The sequence below is a fragment of the Melanotaenia boesemani genome, chromosome 11 (genome assembly GCF_017639745.1).
Source record: "Melanotaenia boesemani isolate fMelBoe1 chromosome 11, fMelBoe1.pri, whole genome shotgun sequence".
NCBI lineage: Eukaryota > Metazoa > Chordata > Actinopteri > Atheriniformes > Melanotaeniidae > Melanotaenia > Melanotaenia boesemani.
Window position 1 is genome coordinate 37,300,473 of NC_055692.1, and position 15,460 is coordinate 37,315,932.

Consider the following 15,460-nt stretch of genomic DNA (forward strand, 5'->3'; position numbering starts at 1 on the left):
AGCACTCCTACAGGACACTATGAGTACCTAGTAATGCCTTTTGGTCTGACTAACACTCCTGCAGTTTTCCAGGCGTTGGTCAATGATGTCTTCAGGGACATGATTGGACTATTTGTTTTGGCATACTTGGATGACATTCTGACTTTTTCCAAGGACCTCCTCTGTCATAGAGAACATGTCTGTACATGTCATTCGCCGTCTCCTGCAAGATAAACTGTTTAGTAAAGCAGAGAAGTAGGAATTTCACAGAAAGACCATCTCTTTTCTAGGATTTGTCATTTCCCCTAACAAGATCTCCATGGATCCCAGCAAAGTTGCGGTTATTAAGGAATGGCCGATTCTCCAGTAAACAGCTCCAGTGGTTTTCAGGCTTTGCTAACTTCTACTGGACATTCATCAGGAACTACAGTTCTGTTGCTTCACCTTTGACCTCATATCTTCTAAATGCAAGTTTGTCTGGAACTACCTAGCTAATCCCGCTTTCACACACTTGAAGAACAACAACATTCACCTCAGCACCTGTTCTCCACTCTCTGGACCCCTCTCAACAGTTCATCATAGAAGTTGACGCTTCAGACTGAGGAGTTGGGGATATACTGAGTCAGATGTTTAGATGTCAAGACCCACCCCTGTGCTTTCTTTTCCAGAAGCCTGCCTGAAGCTGAGAAAAATTATGATGTGGGAGATCAAGAGCTACTGGCCTTTAAGCCTGAGGAGAGGAGGGGGACTATGGAACCTTTCACTGTTAGGCCTAATCAAAGAGATTTAACCGCAGACAGGCCAGGTGGGCTTTGTTCTTTTGCTGGTTTAACTTCGCTCTTTCTTACAGACCTGGAGCCAAGAACATTAAGCCGGATGCTCTCTCAAGAATCCATGAGTCCTCAGAGGATGGGCGGACTGAGGAAGGCGAGGGTTACACCTTGCCTTCATCCATTCAGTTGGCAGTTACCAGACTCGACTGGGAGAGAAGGACTACAGAGGCCCACCGACAACACCCACTGTTCCAAGGATTGCCTTTTTGTTCTGGGTCACCTAGTCACGGAGGTACTGTCCTTTTTATCATAGCTCTCATTTGTACTGTCACCCAGAGGTGAACAAGACTCTATCAGTGGTCTGGGATCTTTTCTGGTGGGACACCATAGTTCATGATGTCAAGGAATTTGTCTTACCATGTAGAGTTTCCTGCCAAGCCAAGTCTTCATGTCGAACAACAGCCAGTGTTCTATGACCTCTTCCTGTCCCTTTTCGTGTGTATGGATTTCATTACAGGTCCGTCCATTTCTGATAATCATTCAGTTTTACCAACCACTATTAATCGTTTTTCATGGACTTCCTGTTGACATCATCTCGGACCAGGGCCCTCAGTTTGCCTTCAGATTCTAGAAGGAGTTCTGCAAATGACTGGGAATCCAAGTGAGTCTCTGTCCATCAGCCACAGACTGATGGACAGACTGAACAGGCCAACCAGGAGGTAGAGACCAAGCTTCATTTGCCATGTAAGCATGGCCCTGCTTAGTGGTCACAGAACCTTCCATGGATCGAATACACCCTTAGCTCACTCCCTTCCAGTGCCACTGGGTTTTCGCCTTTCTACACGGTTTTTGATTTCCAGCCTCCAGTGTTCAATCCCCAGGAAAAGATGGCCAGGGTTCCATCTGCTGTCTACCAGGGACCTTCCTCTTCAAGTTAAGAACTGCGTTAGCTCCACATTTCATCCGCTCCTTTACAATCTCCAGGGTGGTAAATCCAGTGGTTGTTAGTCTTAGCCTGCTCAGTACTCCCAGAGTTCACCCCACCTTTCACATTTCCTGGGTCAAGCCTGTATCCTCGTCACGCTTTACTCCTTCTTCCAGACCCCTTCCTCCCACCTGGTTTGTTGATGGGGGGCTGGTGTACACTGTGTGATGCTTCCTCCCCTTCCAGCAGGGGCCGTGGTTTGCTGTACGTCGTTGACTGGGAAGGGTATGAGCTGGAGGAATGCTCTTGGGTCCCTTCCTGGTTTGTCTTGGATAAGTCCCTTATCCAGGAGTTTCATCTCTTGCATCCTGCTCAGCCTGGCGGTCCATCCAGTGCCTGACATTGAGGAGGGGATACTGTCATGGTTCATGTTGTTCCAGGCCTCTAGTGATTGCTTCCTTAATCAGCTTCATTCGTTCCACCTGGTCTTCCCTATCGTCACCTGTGCTCAGCTCTACTTAAACTCTCTCCAGTCTCTCTTTCCCTGCCAGATAATTGAGAGCTTCGCACCACATTGAGTTTCAGTGTTTTATATCTTCCAGTTTCCATGTTACCGACCAAGTCACGTCCCAGGATTACTCTTGCCTTGCCCTCGACAGATCTTCCCCTCCTTGTGATTATCTGGACACCTAACCCTGCTCTGATGACAATGGATTCTCATCTTCCTTCCTTTTGCCTATCTTGTTCTCTTGACAAGCAATACCGGACTTATTGGACTGGATATCGGACTTCTGCTCAAACTGCCAGAATGTTTTCAGGTCCCAGAACCAAGATGTCCCAGAGTGTGCTTTCACCCCACATGACCAGACTGCCTTCCTGAGATCTGATTACCAACCACCTTCGCCTCTCATTCCTCACAATAAACCAATCTCTGTTTAAACATTTACCCTTGTGTGGCTGAATTCTGATTTTCATTCTGAACCAATAACAATTTGTGTAAAGTTTTCTGAGGGAGACCAAATAACGGGAGTTGCAGAAGTCTAGATGAGACGTGACTAGACTATGAACGAGGATGGAGGCAGTGTGGGGTGTGAGGAAGGGGCATAAATAGCTGATATTTCTGAGATGAAAGTAGGTGGTATGGCTGACATGGGAAGTGAAGGAAAGTGTGCTACTGAAGAAGACACCCAGGTTTTTGACCTGCGGGTAGGGAGCAATGACATTGTTATCAATGACAGTAGTGAAACTGTGAGTGTATATGATTACCCAGATCCAGGTCCAGATTACCCAGATCCAGATGGTCCAGGTCCAAATAACTCAGGTCCAGATCTTCCAGGTCTAGGTGGTCCAGGTCCAGATGGTCCAGGACCAGATGGTTGAGGTCCAGATGGTACAAGTCTAGATGGTCCAGGTCCAAATGTTCCAGGCCCAGATTGCGCAGGTACAGATGGTCCAGGTCCAGATAAATCAGGTCCAGATTACCCAGGTCCTGATGGTCCAAATCTAGATGGTCCAGGTCCAGATGTTCCAGGTCCTGATGATCCAGGTCCAGATGAACCAAGTCCATATGGCCCAGGTCCAGATGACTCAGGTTCAGATGGTCCAGGCCCAGATGGTCCTGGTCCAGATGGTCCAGGTCCAGCTGGTTACCCAGCAGAATTCTACAAAGAATTCTAGACAATGCTGGCACCCACTTTCTACAATATGATATTAGAAATAAAGGAAAAACAAAAAATACCTTCAAATATGAACCTAGCCAATATTACTCTACTATTAAAACCAGGAAAAGACCCAACACTTCCATCCAGTTACCGTCCAATTTCATTAATAAATGTAGATCTTAAAATAATTTGCAAAGCTTTGGCCAGAAGGATAGAAAAAATAACCCCTCTAATAATACATCCTGACCAAACAGGCTTTATTAAAGGTAGACATTCCTCTACTAACATGCGTAGATTAATTAACATTATAGATTATTCTACTCTACATAATCTGGAATCCACAGTCATTTCTTTAGACGCAGAAAAAGCGTTTGACCGAGTAAACTGGAAATTTTTATTTGCAACGTTAAACAAATTTGGGTTTGGGTCATCTTCATAAACTGGATAAAAATATTATATAACAACCCAAATGCATGTGTGAAGACCAATGATCAAACCTCTCCAAGCTTCTGTTTGCAGAGAGGAACCAGACAGCTAAAAAAGCTAAATTATGTCCAGCTACTTAAAGCAATAGAGGATGATCTCTCACGGTGGAGGCGCTTACCCATATCACTCATGGGGAGGGTTACCACAGTTAAAATGATGGTTCTATCTAAAGTAAACTACCTGTTTTCAATGATACCCACTAAACCATCCTCCAGTTGGTTTAAGTCACTGGACTCACATATATCTACATTTTTATGGAAAAATAAGCCATCACGTATCAGTCTAAAAACTTTACAACAGACTAAAGATAGAGGCGGATTGGAGCTACCCAACTTTAATCATGTTTTCTTAGCTAACAAGCTGCAGTATATCTCCAAATGGCTTAAACCTAGCAGTCTGGATGAACCATGGTTAGATGTAGAGCAAGCATTGTGTGAGGATCTGGTTATCTCTGACCTGCCATTCATCAGCTCAACCATCAAAACACATAAGTGTTTTAAAAGCATCAATATCAGTTCCTCTTTAGTGGCTTGGTGGGATTTTCTAAAAATAACTAAACCCTCACTTTTTCCATGTAAGTTTACACCCCTCTGGAACAACCCTGACATCCTGCAAAACAAAAAGCTTACCAGTTTCACTCAATGGAAAAATAAAGGAATAAAACAGTTAGAACATATAATAGAAAATGGAAACTTCTTGTCGTTTAATATTCTCACTTCACAATATGGAATCAGTAGCAAAACATTTTTAGAATATCACCAGCTTAAATCTATTATATGTAAAAATATACCATTAATCAATTAAACTTACAGCTACCTATTAGGGTGGCAGAATTCATGAATCTCAATGCCCCAAAGCTATTATCAAAAACATATAGACTATTATCTAAACTAGAAGACTCAATCTGTCTTCCAACTTCAAAATGGGAGGGTGACTTATCCAGTAACTTTAATAAAGATAAATGGTCACAAATATGTTTAAACACCTTTAAAATGACTAAGAATTCAAATATGCAACTAATACAATTCAAAATTCTGCATAGAACTCATTATACAGGACAAAGGATGTTCAGGATGGGTCTGTCACAATCAAGTGGCCATGCCTCTACTTTTTCTGTTAGCGCTGGATATGCCCACAAAGTCCACCCAGTCCATACATAGCCGCCTGAGATGACAGATGTGACTCTGGACGTAAACAATGCTGCATTTCTTAGATGTAATGAAGCACAATACAGTCCTGTACAGTACACTTCAGCTCATAAAATTCAAGTAATTACTGAGTGGTACTGTGAATGGAAAATATACAGCTGTGGGCAAACTTAAAATGTTTGGCATCAATGAATATAACAAAAACTTGAACACATTAAACAAATATCTGTACAGACCAACACTCTCAACCCCTTAACAAGAGCCATGAACATATACTTAACTCACGCTAACCTTGAGCCTCCTGAACCCTAAAACTCTGGGTGGAGTAGGTAGAAATTTTGAGAGAAAACAAACATGAAAAGGTGGCCTCCCCAACTCAGAATAAAAATACAACAGTAAGAAAGAGTCTATTAACCACGCCCAAGGATATATCAGCAAGATGTTTCACTTCAAGTAAAATGTGTATAACATCAGACCACAAACTGAAGAAAAAAGAAGCGCATCAATATTTCCAGAACCAAGCTGAGCTGATGAAGGTCCAAGTGAGCCAGGACCGGTCCTGCGCGGGGAAGAACAACAACAGACATCTCTCACATGGGCCGTTATTGGTTCTGCAATATCTTCCCAGAGTCCATGTTGGGGATATAAGAGGTCCTCTAAATAGAAACAGCAGACCGCCCGCTGTACAGAGGCAGAGCTGCTTACTCCGAAGACCGAATCAAAGTTAAGGATTTCCTGTGGTCGTCAAAGCGAGCCCTGAGGAGCTTTCACAATGAGCTCTGCCGGGTAATTCAGAGAGAAGCATATGCATTTGTCATTCAGCAGCTTCTTATATTCATTGAACCTTGTACATTTTTCACTCAGACGTTTGGAGAAGTCAGTAAAGACCACGATGCGGCGCCCTTTCCAGGTGACATTACCCATTTTACTTGCAACCTCAGCGATGGTAATACGGTCCTGAAACCTCAAGAACCTGGCTTTAAGAGGTCTGGCTCGTCGGGTCACCATCCTCTCTTCTGTGAGCCCTTTCAACTTCCAGTCCTCGGGGAACTCCATGTTGAGAATCTTTGGTATTACCTTCTCCAGAAACGGCACAGCATCGCCATCCTTGCAGCCCTCCGGGAATCCCTTTCGTTTCCTATTTTTGATGTCATTCAGCTTCTGGCGAAGTGTTTTGTCTTCCGCAGCAGCAGGGTCAGCTTTCCACCTCTCACGTTCATCTTCCAGAAAGCAAAGCCGGTTCTCCACCTCCCCGATGCGGTCAGCATTATCAACCAGGTTGTTCTCTGAGGAGCTTGTGCTTAGTTGGATTTCAAGGGTAAGAGCCGAGAGTTGGGCCAGTTCCTTCTCTACCCCGCTGGGCACGCTTGCCGCTGCCGCCTCTCCAGTGTCGTGGTTGTCACATGGAGGTGAGGCTTTATGGCTAGCATGGTTAGCACTAACTTCAGAAGTTTTGCTGACCATTGCCCCAGAATCAGGTTTGATTGTTTCTGGGGCCATTCAGCATGTTAAGATTGAAGGATAACAGTCCACTAATTGTGCAGCCATACTCATCAAGCAGCCGAGGTGTTGAGGGGATCCGGTTCGGTGGCCCCAGGATTGGGTCTCTGCTCTTTGCAGATGATGTGGTTCTGTTGGCTTCATCAGGCCGTGATCTCCAGCTCTCACTGGAGCGATTCACAGCCAAGTGTGAAGCGGCTGGGATGACAATCAGCACCTCCAAATCCGAGACCATGGTCCTCATCCGGAAAAGGGTGGAGTGCACTCTCAGGGTCGGGAATGAGGTCCTGGCCCAAGTGGAAATATTTTAACTGCTATTGTATGAATGGAATGCTAAAGCTAAAAAGCAGTTTAGGGTGTTAAAAGTTGCTGCTTTTTATTTCATATAGAAGCACTATTAAAGCAAATCTGCAATACAAACCGTGAACTGGTTATTCAAATTTTATGTAATAATGTGATTAATCACAGTTAAAAATAAACTCACCGCTCTCCGAAAGAGTTATTAGGAATTTATCAGACATTTATTAATGTGACAGAAGCTATTTAGAGATTATAAATAAATATGTATATTAAAAAAGACTCTTAGTATGAAGGAATTCTACTATATGAGCAGCAGGTCGGAGTTAACACTGATCCCGCCTTCACCTGGGATAAATATCACCTGCTCAGTCAGATTAATGGAGTCTGAGATGTTATGATGAGGTCGCAACCGGAAGCTGAAGCCACCTAAAATACTATTTATTGGTTTTTTATGTGTCAATGAGTTAAAGACGTCTTCAGCATCTTTTCAGGACTGCACTGCACTGACGACATCATGAAGAAAATGTCTATAAAACACTAAGCTCCGCCCACTTCAGTCCACAAACACAACTCAATCCTGTCATCCAAAACAACCAGGTCGCTTTATTTGTTAACACAAAGAGTGAGAAGGATTTGAACGTGCTCTGAATCCTGATGTTTGAGTAGCTGCTGAGGCGCGGCTCATCGCAGCCCAAACATAGAACTTCCTGTTTAGAAACAGGAAGTTTGTCCTGTCAAGATAAAAGCTGAAGTGGTGCTGCAGCGACTGGACACTGCAGAGCTACAACAGCCTGCGCTGGCCGGCGACCGCAGCAGGAACCGGCTCTGACAAGTTTCCACTACGCAACCACACGCTGCGTCGCGAGCTGCACAACCGCAGTGGAAACTGTCACATTTCACAAGAGGCTGCGTCTGAAACACACGTTTCTTTCTGAGCTGCAATAAAGACTCATACATATACAAATAGGGGTATTTATATACCTTCACAAGCTTGTGGCCAGTTTTAGGTCTCTGCTGTAAAATTTCATGTCCACACTCAAAACATGAAGCACCTACTTGTACCTTTGCAGAAAGAAGGTAATGTTACTGGTTACTGCTGTTCGTCATGTTAAATGCTCTCCAGAGGAACAATACCGGTACAGCAGCAGTATCTCTTACAATTAGGTATTTTACTTTCTGAGTGAGTACATCTCTGCAAACAGCCAGTATTTCTGGAAACTTTTGGAGTTACAGTAACGGGAGAAGCGATATGAAGATGTGTAAAACCACATTCAGGTCTGAACCTTTACATGCAAGTCGTCTAGGTTTTATTTATTTCATTTCTTTATTTCTAACTAATTTATTTTTAGTTTTTTCTTTGCCTGGTTCATTCTTCTTTATTTATTTTATATTATTTAATATTAATCTTATCAGTTTGAATTTTTTTTTTTTGATATTTCATTGTGTTTTATTACATTTCAGTCTTTTTCTTGTTATTTTTCCACATTGTTTCTGTTTTTGTTTAGTTTTTATATAATTTTATTAATATAAGTTTTTATATAATTGTGAATAAATTCAGGCATTAAGAGGTTAATGCTCCGTTCTGTTTTGACATTTTTTTCATGTAAAAATGTAAATGTGACCTGCAGCAGACAGCGGCATGAAATGACCTGCATGTGCAGAGGAACACGTGACGTCACGCAGCATTTGTGCAGCTAAACATGGACGCTACATGTTAGCATGCGGTGTCGGTTTGGAAGCTACCAGATCTGGTAAGAATTCTGACATCCCATCGCACCATGTCCCGTCTCCAGCAGCGCAGAACTGACGTCTGTCTCAGTTTAATGACGTGAAAGTCGGATGAAATGCGACACGACCGTTCACACTGACGCTGCTTTGACAAAGATCAGATATGGATCTGATTTTGTAGCACATGTGAAAGTAGCCTGGTTGAATTTGTGCTGTTCAGTCTGTGATAAAAAAAATAAAAAATAAAAAAAAAACCCAATATGGGTCACGTACAAAAAGTTGGACTGGAGTCTGTTTTGCCTGCAGTGTGAACGTAGCCTAAATATCAGAATGTGTGTTACTGGTGGAGAATAAATGGAGATGGCACATAGCAAAAACTAAAAACGCTGCTAACCCGCCTAAAACAACCACCCTCAGGATGAATGTCTCTGAAACGATGCAGCTGCGCCTCTCAGCCTCATCACATCATAGTGAACATCATCGCTGCAGAATAAAACTAGAGAAGTTTAAGTACTGACGGTTCAGCCGAGCTCTCAGAAACGGACCTTTTAGCCCAGTTTGGTACCTACTGTTCCAGCCGGGGGACGTCAGGTTTCAGAAGGTTAATTAATGGACGTCTTCTTAGGCCTGTTGTGATAAGCAATAAGTCAGGTAAGAAAAAATGAGCGCGATAAGTTTGCTTCTGTTCTTCCTATCTTACCACAGACTGTGTATGGCAGCAGGTTTCACTATGGTGCATCTTGACTGAACGCTCTGGTTTGTTGCGGAGTGATCTGTCTGGTGTCATACTTGACGGCATGTTGCAGCACGAGACCACGGTGAAGCACCGCATTTGTTTACAGGGCTGCCAACTGTCACGCATCGGCCGTAAGACTCGCGCATTTGAGAAGATTCTTACGCTCTCGCGCTAAACCTCAAATTTCTCACGCGGGAATACACATCAATCAGCTGATCGAGAGGTTCGGCCCGTTACTTTTGGGCTGGAGGAGCAGCGGTTCATCCCTGCTCATAGACCGCCTGACACACAGCGATGAGGGAGATACTTCAGCTTCATAAACAGCAACGATGCGCAGTTTTTTTTGTCTAGTTTTTTTTAAATACAATGGTACTAACTTGTTGTTTTACCGGTTTTCCTTGTCTGAGCCCCATGTTTAATATTTTCTTTTTTTATAAATATGTCAGAACAGAGACTTTATTTTCTATCATACTTATTGTTTTTGGCTGTGTTTGGTTTTCATTCATTGTTAATAAGACTATTTATTGTTTTTGATTTATTTAAAATTTCTTCCAGTTCGTGTAAAATGTTCTTTAGAAATGAAAGTTTATTGATCTCTGAAAGGATGTACTTACATTATTATGACACTGTCATTATATTAGTTGAAAATGGTTTCAAAATGACAACATTATCACTTTGCACAATATTATCGCTTATCACAATCATTTCTGAGAAAATTTATTGCACAAATAAATTTGTTATGTCGACAGGCCTACGTCTTCTTATTGTTCACAAAATATATTAATGTTTTTTTTTTTAAAGCAGCTCAAGGTTTCTCCAGTGTTCTAATGATGCAGTGTCCTTAATGTCCCCTAAAAATAAAAACAACTTTTTGAATGGACTTTATTTGCAGGTGGTCTTGTTGACCAATCAAAGCGCTCCTAAACAACAAGCTATACTCACCTGTTCACACACAAATTTATAGATACAGAGGAGCACCTGTCTGAGCTTTCCAAGGCCCAGTTAATGCCCAGAGTGACACCCCAAATCCAAATAAGATGAACAGGAGACATTCTGGATGTAGGACAGGAGCAAAGTGGAGGAATTTTACACTATTTCTTTTAAAATTATCACACTGGAATGTGAGATGAAAGACAGTTAAATGGTAGGCTTGAACCACTGATGAGGACACAGCGGAGAGTTTGATGTGCTTTCTCAGCACCTGGCTACTGGAGCAGGAGCCTGACTAACACCTGTCCACACAGCTGCAGAAACCGCAGACAGAGGGAGGAAGGATGGCTGGAAAAGACCTCAAGATTCAAAGCAAACAGCCTTTGTTGTACCGCACAGCTCACACAGCTCACACAGCTCGTTCTAAATTTTAGAACGAGAGATAACGAGATAATCACATATCTCGTTCTACGACTTTTGGGATTTTTCTACAGACGGTTCAGGTGAGAGAGCAGTGATGTCACACAATCTGACCCTACTCAGAAATGTCTGAAGCTACTTAAAAGCTCATTTTCTCCTTTGCATCTACAGTTTAAATATCAAAAAAAGGTGTTTGGAGTTCCTCAAGGCTCCATGTTGGACCCCATGTTGTTCAGCATTTACATGTGGAGTTCCCCAAAGCTTCATAAAGTACAGATCCGATCTGCTGACGCCACATAAGCCACGGAGACTTCTGAGACCACCTTGGTCCAGTTTGCTTTAAGTTTGATCCAGACCTGGAAAGCCCTGGAAAACCGCTCCCGTATGGAGCGGACCGCACTCCGGGCGTTCACACCAGACACCCGTTTGGACATGTTTGCCCCCGTGTGAACACGTGTGGACACGTTTGTCCCCGTGTGGACACGTTTGTCCCCGTGTGGACACGTTTGCTCCCGTTTGGACATGTTTGCCCCCGTGTGGACACGTGTGGACACGTTTGTCCCCGCGTGGACACGTTTGCTCCCGCGTGGGCACGTTTGCTCCCGCGTGGGCACGTTTGCTCCCGCGTGGACACGTTTGCCCCGTGTGGGCACGTTTGGCCCCGCGTGGACACGTTTGCTCCCGCGTGGGCACGTTTGCCCCGTGTGGGCACGTTTGCTCCCGCGTGGGCACGTTTGCTCCCGCGTGGGCACGTTTGGCCCCGCGTGGACACGTTTGGCCCCGCGTGGGCACGTTTGGCCCCGCGTGGACACGTTTGCCCCGCGTGGGCACGTTTGGCCCCGCGTGGACACGTTTGGCCCCGCGTGGACACGTTTGCTCCCGCGTGGGCACGTTTGGCCCCGTGTGGACACGTTTGTCCCCTGCGTGGGCACGTTTGGCCCCTGCGTGGGCACGTTTGGCCCCGCGTGGACACGTTTGTCCCCTGCGTGGGCACGTTTGGCCCCTGCGTGGGCACGTTTGGCCCCGCGTGGACACGTTTGTCCCCTGCGTGGGCACGTTTGGCCCCTGCGTGGGCACGTTTGGCCCCTGCGTGGGCACTTTTGGCCCCGCGTGGACACGTTTGCTCCCGCGTGGGCACGTTTGGCCCCTGCGTGGGCACTTTTGGCCCCGCGTGGACACGTTTGCTCCCGCGTGGGCACGTTTGCCCCGCGTGGGCACGTTTGGCCCCGCGTGGACACGTTTGCTCCCGCGTGGGCACGTTTGGCCCCTGCGTGGGCACGTTTGGCCCCGCGTGGACACGTTTGTCCCCTGCGTGGACACGTTTTGCCCCCGCGGAGGTTGGAACGAAGCCGCGGTGTACACGCACCTGGTGGAAATGAGGGGTTGGTACACTCTTCCCCTCCCGTCTGTGCTTTATTTATTTTATTTTATTTTATTTTATTTTATTATTTATAAATTATTTTTGTATGTTTATTCTGTAGCTTTGTCGTTTTTGTTTTTCTTTTGTCCAACATTGTTTTGGCTTCCATAATTAAGAAAGAAAAGGTAGATTTCTTTTCTTTTCTTTTCTTTTTGAATCTATTTACTTACATATGTACATTGACAGTGATGATGATGATGATGATGATGATGTAATTTTCTTCCATATTTAACTCACTGTATGTTTTTCATCGTCTTTTAGTTTGAGCGGTGTGTTTTCATCTCTTTTATACTTTCTTGATGGGCTTTTAATTCTGACTCGGCCAGACTTGTTTCTGGGTGTCTGCTCTTCTTATTTTGTCCATCTTCTGCCGTCTGAAGGAGCTTAATACCCTGCAGCACTGTAGAACTTTCCAATTGTGTTTCTGTGTTGTTTTAATTATTTGATATTTTATGTATTATTTTAGGTACTTTTTTATGATGGTTGTGAAGCACTTTAACTACCTTTTAGTTATTGTAAAGGGCTTTACAAATAAAGCTTGACTGTTTGTTTTACAGCTTGCTGTGATGCTTTAATTGTTTTATATTTCGAACTTGGAGGTGTCTTTTACATGAAATGTGACGTATAAAAAACTCGGTGGCCACGGGGTCAAGTTTTAACTCCAGTTCACCACCATGCGATTCTAGCTCTGGGTGTTCGGCCTCTTCAGCTGCCATAAAAGCCACATAATAACCAGTAAATGAGTAAATATCTCTCTGTGTGTTCATCAGAAGATTCTGCTGTTCACAGCTCAAGAATGATTTCAACTTGACTTTTAGTTTTCACAGCGAAAACTGTGAGTTTGAGACTCGTCTGCCTCCGTCTGCCCAGCAGCTGCGTGCTACCTGTCCCCCTGGAAAAGGTGGGAATCACCATAGCAACCAGTGGAATTTCCTTTTCTCTCCCTTTTTTTTTTTTTTTTTTTTGGACCTTCCACTGACACAAAGCTTTACATGGTGTGTTCACTGTCCACAGGCTTATGAGCAAATATACCCACATGTGAAGATGAACCAGATCAGCTCAGAGAAGGTTCTACTCAGCAGAGAACTGCGTCATGCCAACCGCACGCTGCTAAATTTGGCTGTTATGGGAAAAGAATGCAAGGAGGAAGTGGGCTTTGGGGTGAAGGTGTAACAGAGGAAGTCTTGAGGCTGAACTGACAAACGGCTGCACTAAGTCAACTATGCAGCAAAACCTGCTCTGGATCGGTCGGACTGTAACAGAGACAACCAGAATATTCATTCTGTCCAGCTGCACATGCAGATTGACGGCCTCCTGCAGCAGCAAACCTCCATCTAACACATCTAACAGCTTGTTGTGCAGGAGAAAACGCTGTGATAAAAGCACATTTCAATTCAAAGACAGGCAGGTGGACGGTGGGATGTACCTGTGTGTCTGCCGCTGTACAGGGAGTTGTCCTCCATGCCTTCATCTACATCCACTCTGTTTCCTCTCTGCAGGTTGCCTCGCTTCGCTCCGTGGTCCATCCAGCTCATCTGCAAACAAGTCAGGTGAATTCAAGCAAATCAAAGAGAAACACTGACTAACAGCAACAAACAGCTGATAATTTTCCAGATTAAAAGGGCTCAAAAATTAAAATCAAATCAAAAGAATCCATGCTGCATGCTAGGCCCATACTTTCGTTTTCACTTCCAACAAATGAACACAAGGCCACGATTTAATGACATAATTCCAAAGTACTTCATCTCCATGAAGCTCCTATAAGAACTCTGCAGATCTGAGACAGCCAGACGGATGAGTACTGGCTCAAAGTGTGAAGAATTACCATGATTCAGCATCCTAAGCAATCTCATTTTTAAACTTTAAATCATCCACCAGTCACATGTAAAACTGTACATAAATATGAGCAAATATACCCACATGTGAAGAAATATTTAAGACTTAAATGATTTGTTCATCTTTTAAATCAAATTGAACTTTATTCTAAAGCACTTTTCATGCCAAAGAGAACAAAGTGTCTTACATGATTAAAAATAAAACAAGCCGTCACATACATCAAAGTAGAATTACAGAATAAAAACACTCATTAAATATTTTAGTCACACGCACACATGCATACACACACACACCAAGCAGCCACACCCAAACCCCCCCCCCCCCCCCCCCCCCCACACACACACACACACACACACACACACACACCAAGCAGCTGTGAGGAAACAATATGAATGTCGTGGTGATCCAAAACCCCGACATGGAGGATCCCCACGAGGAAAACACTGGAGTTAAAATGAAAATGAAAGAATCGTAAGAAACAATAAGAACAGCTTAGAATGAATGAATTAATAAATAAATATGAAGTAGTACAGTTAAGTAAAATGAAAATAAAATAACGTGAAATAAAATGATGTAAAACAAATTAAGATCAAATAAAAATTTATTTCTTTTTAAAAACATCAACGTTCTCTGCAGCCCTGAAGTCCTCCAGCAGGCGGGTCCACAGACGAGGGCCGTAACAACGGAAAGAGCCGTATGTCTTGGTCCTCACCCTTGGAACTGCTAAAAGGCCGGAACCAGAGGACCTGAGGGTCTGCGGGGGTTCATGACCAAAAATAAGAGCCCAAGACCATTAAGACATTTATAAACTACTAAAAAAAACTTAAAATCAATCCTGAAATGCACGGGGAGCCAATGCAGCGATTTTAAATGTGAATAACTAAACATTATGGAGGACTAATGGAGCCTGTCCAGTGACGCTGGAAAAAATCTACTTTAGTGCATGGAGACAAATTACAAATGCATGACAACAACATCATTGTGCATCTACATGTGGAGTTCCTCAAGGCTCCATGTTGGGCCCCATATTGTTCTGCATCGGTTCTGGTCTACGGTCTGGTGGTGGTGGTAGACTGGATCCTGGTGTGGTAGTAGGGGGATCGGTTCTGGTCTACAGTCTGGTGGTGGTGGTAGACTGGATCCTGGTGTGGTAGTATGGGATCGGTTCTGGTCTACGGTCTGGTGGTGGTGGTAGACTGGATCCTGGTGTGGTAGTACGGGATCGGTTCTGGTCTACAGTCTGGTGGTGGTGGTAGACTGGATCCTGGTGTGGTAGTACGGGATCGGTTCTGGTCTACGGTCTGGTGGTGGTGGTAGACTGGATCCTGGTGTGGTAGTAGGGGGATCGGTTCTGGTCTACAGTCTGGTGGTGGTGGTAGACTGGATCCTGGTGTGGTAGTACGGGATCGGTTCTGGTCTACGGTCTGGTGGTGGTGGTAGACTGGATCCTGGTGTGGTAGTACGGGATCGGTTCTGGTCTACGGTCTGGCGGTGGTGGTAGACTGGATCCTGGTGTGGTAGTACGGGATCGGTTCTGGACTACGGTCTGGTGGTGGTGGTAGACTGGAGCCTGGTGTGGGGCTGCTGGTACTGGGTCTGGGGTCTGTCTCTGTGTCCT

The 15,460-nt window shown here is 44.4% G+C and overlaps 1 protein-coding gene across 3 annotated transcripts in view; it reads right to left on the reverse strand.

Annotated features, from left to right (window-relative positions):
- Nucleotides 1–15,460, reverse strand: part of dok2 (docking protein 2) — a 40,745-nt gene that overhangs the window by 19,794 nt on the left and 5,491 nt on the right. For 2 of the 3 annotated variants that reach the window (XM_042000164.1, XM_042000166.1), the window contains one exon: nucleotides 13,433–13,541. In XM_042000164.1, coding sequence (XP_041856098.1) covers nucleotides 13,433–13,541 — 109 coding nt within the window. Of the gene's footprint in view, nucleotides 1–2,964; nucleotides 3,318–13,432; nucleotides 13,542–15,460 lie in introns of those variants that run through there. The other variant, XM_042000165.1, reaches the window with a different exon arrangement.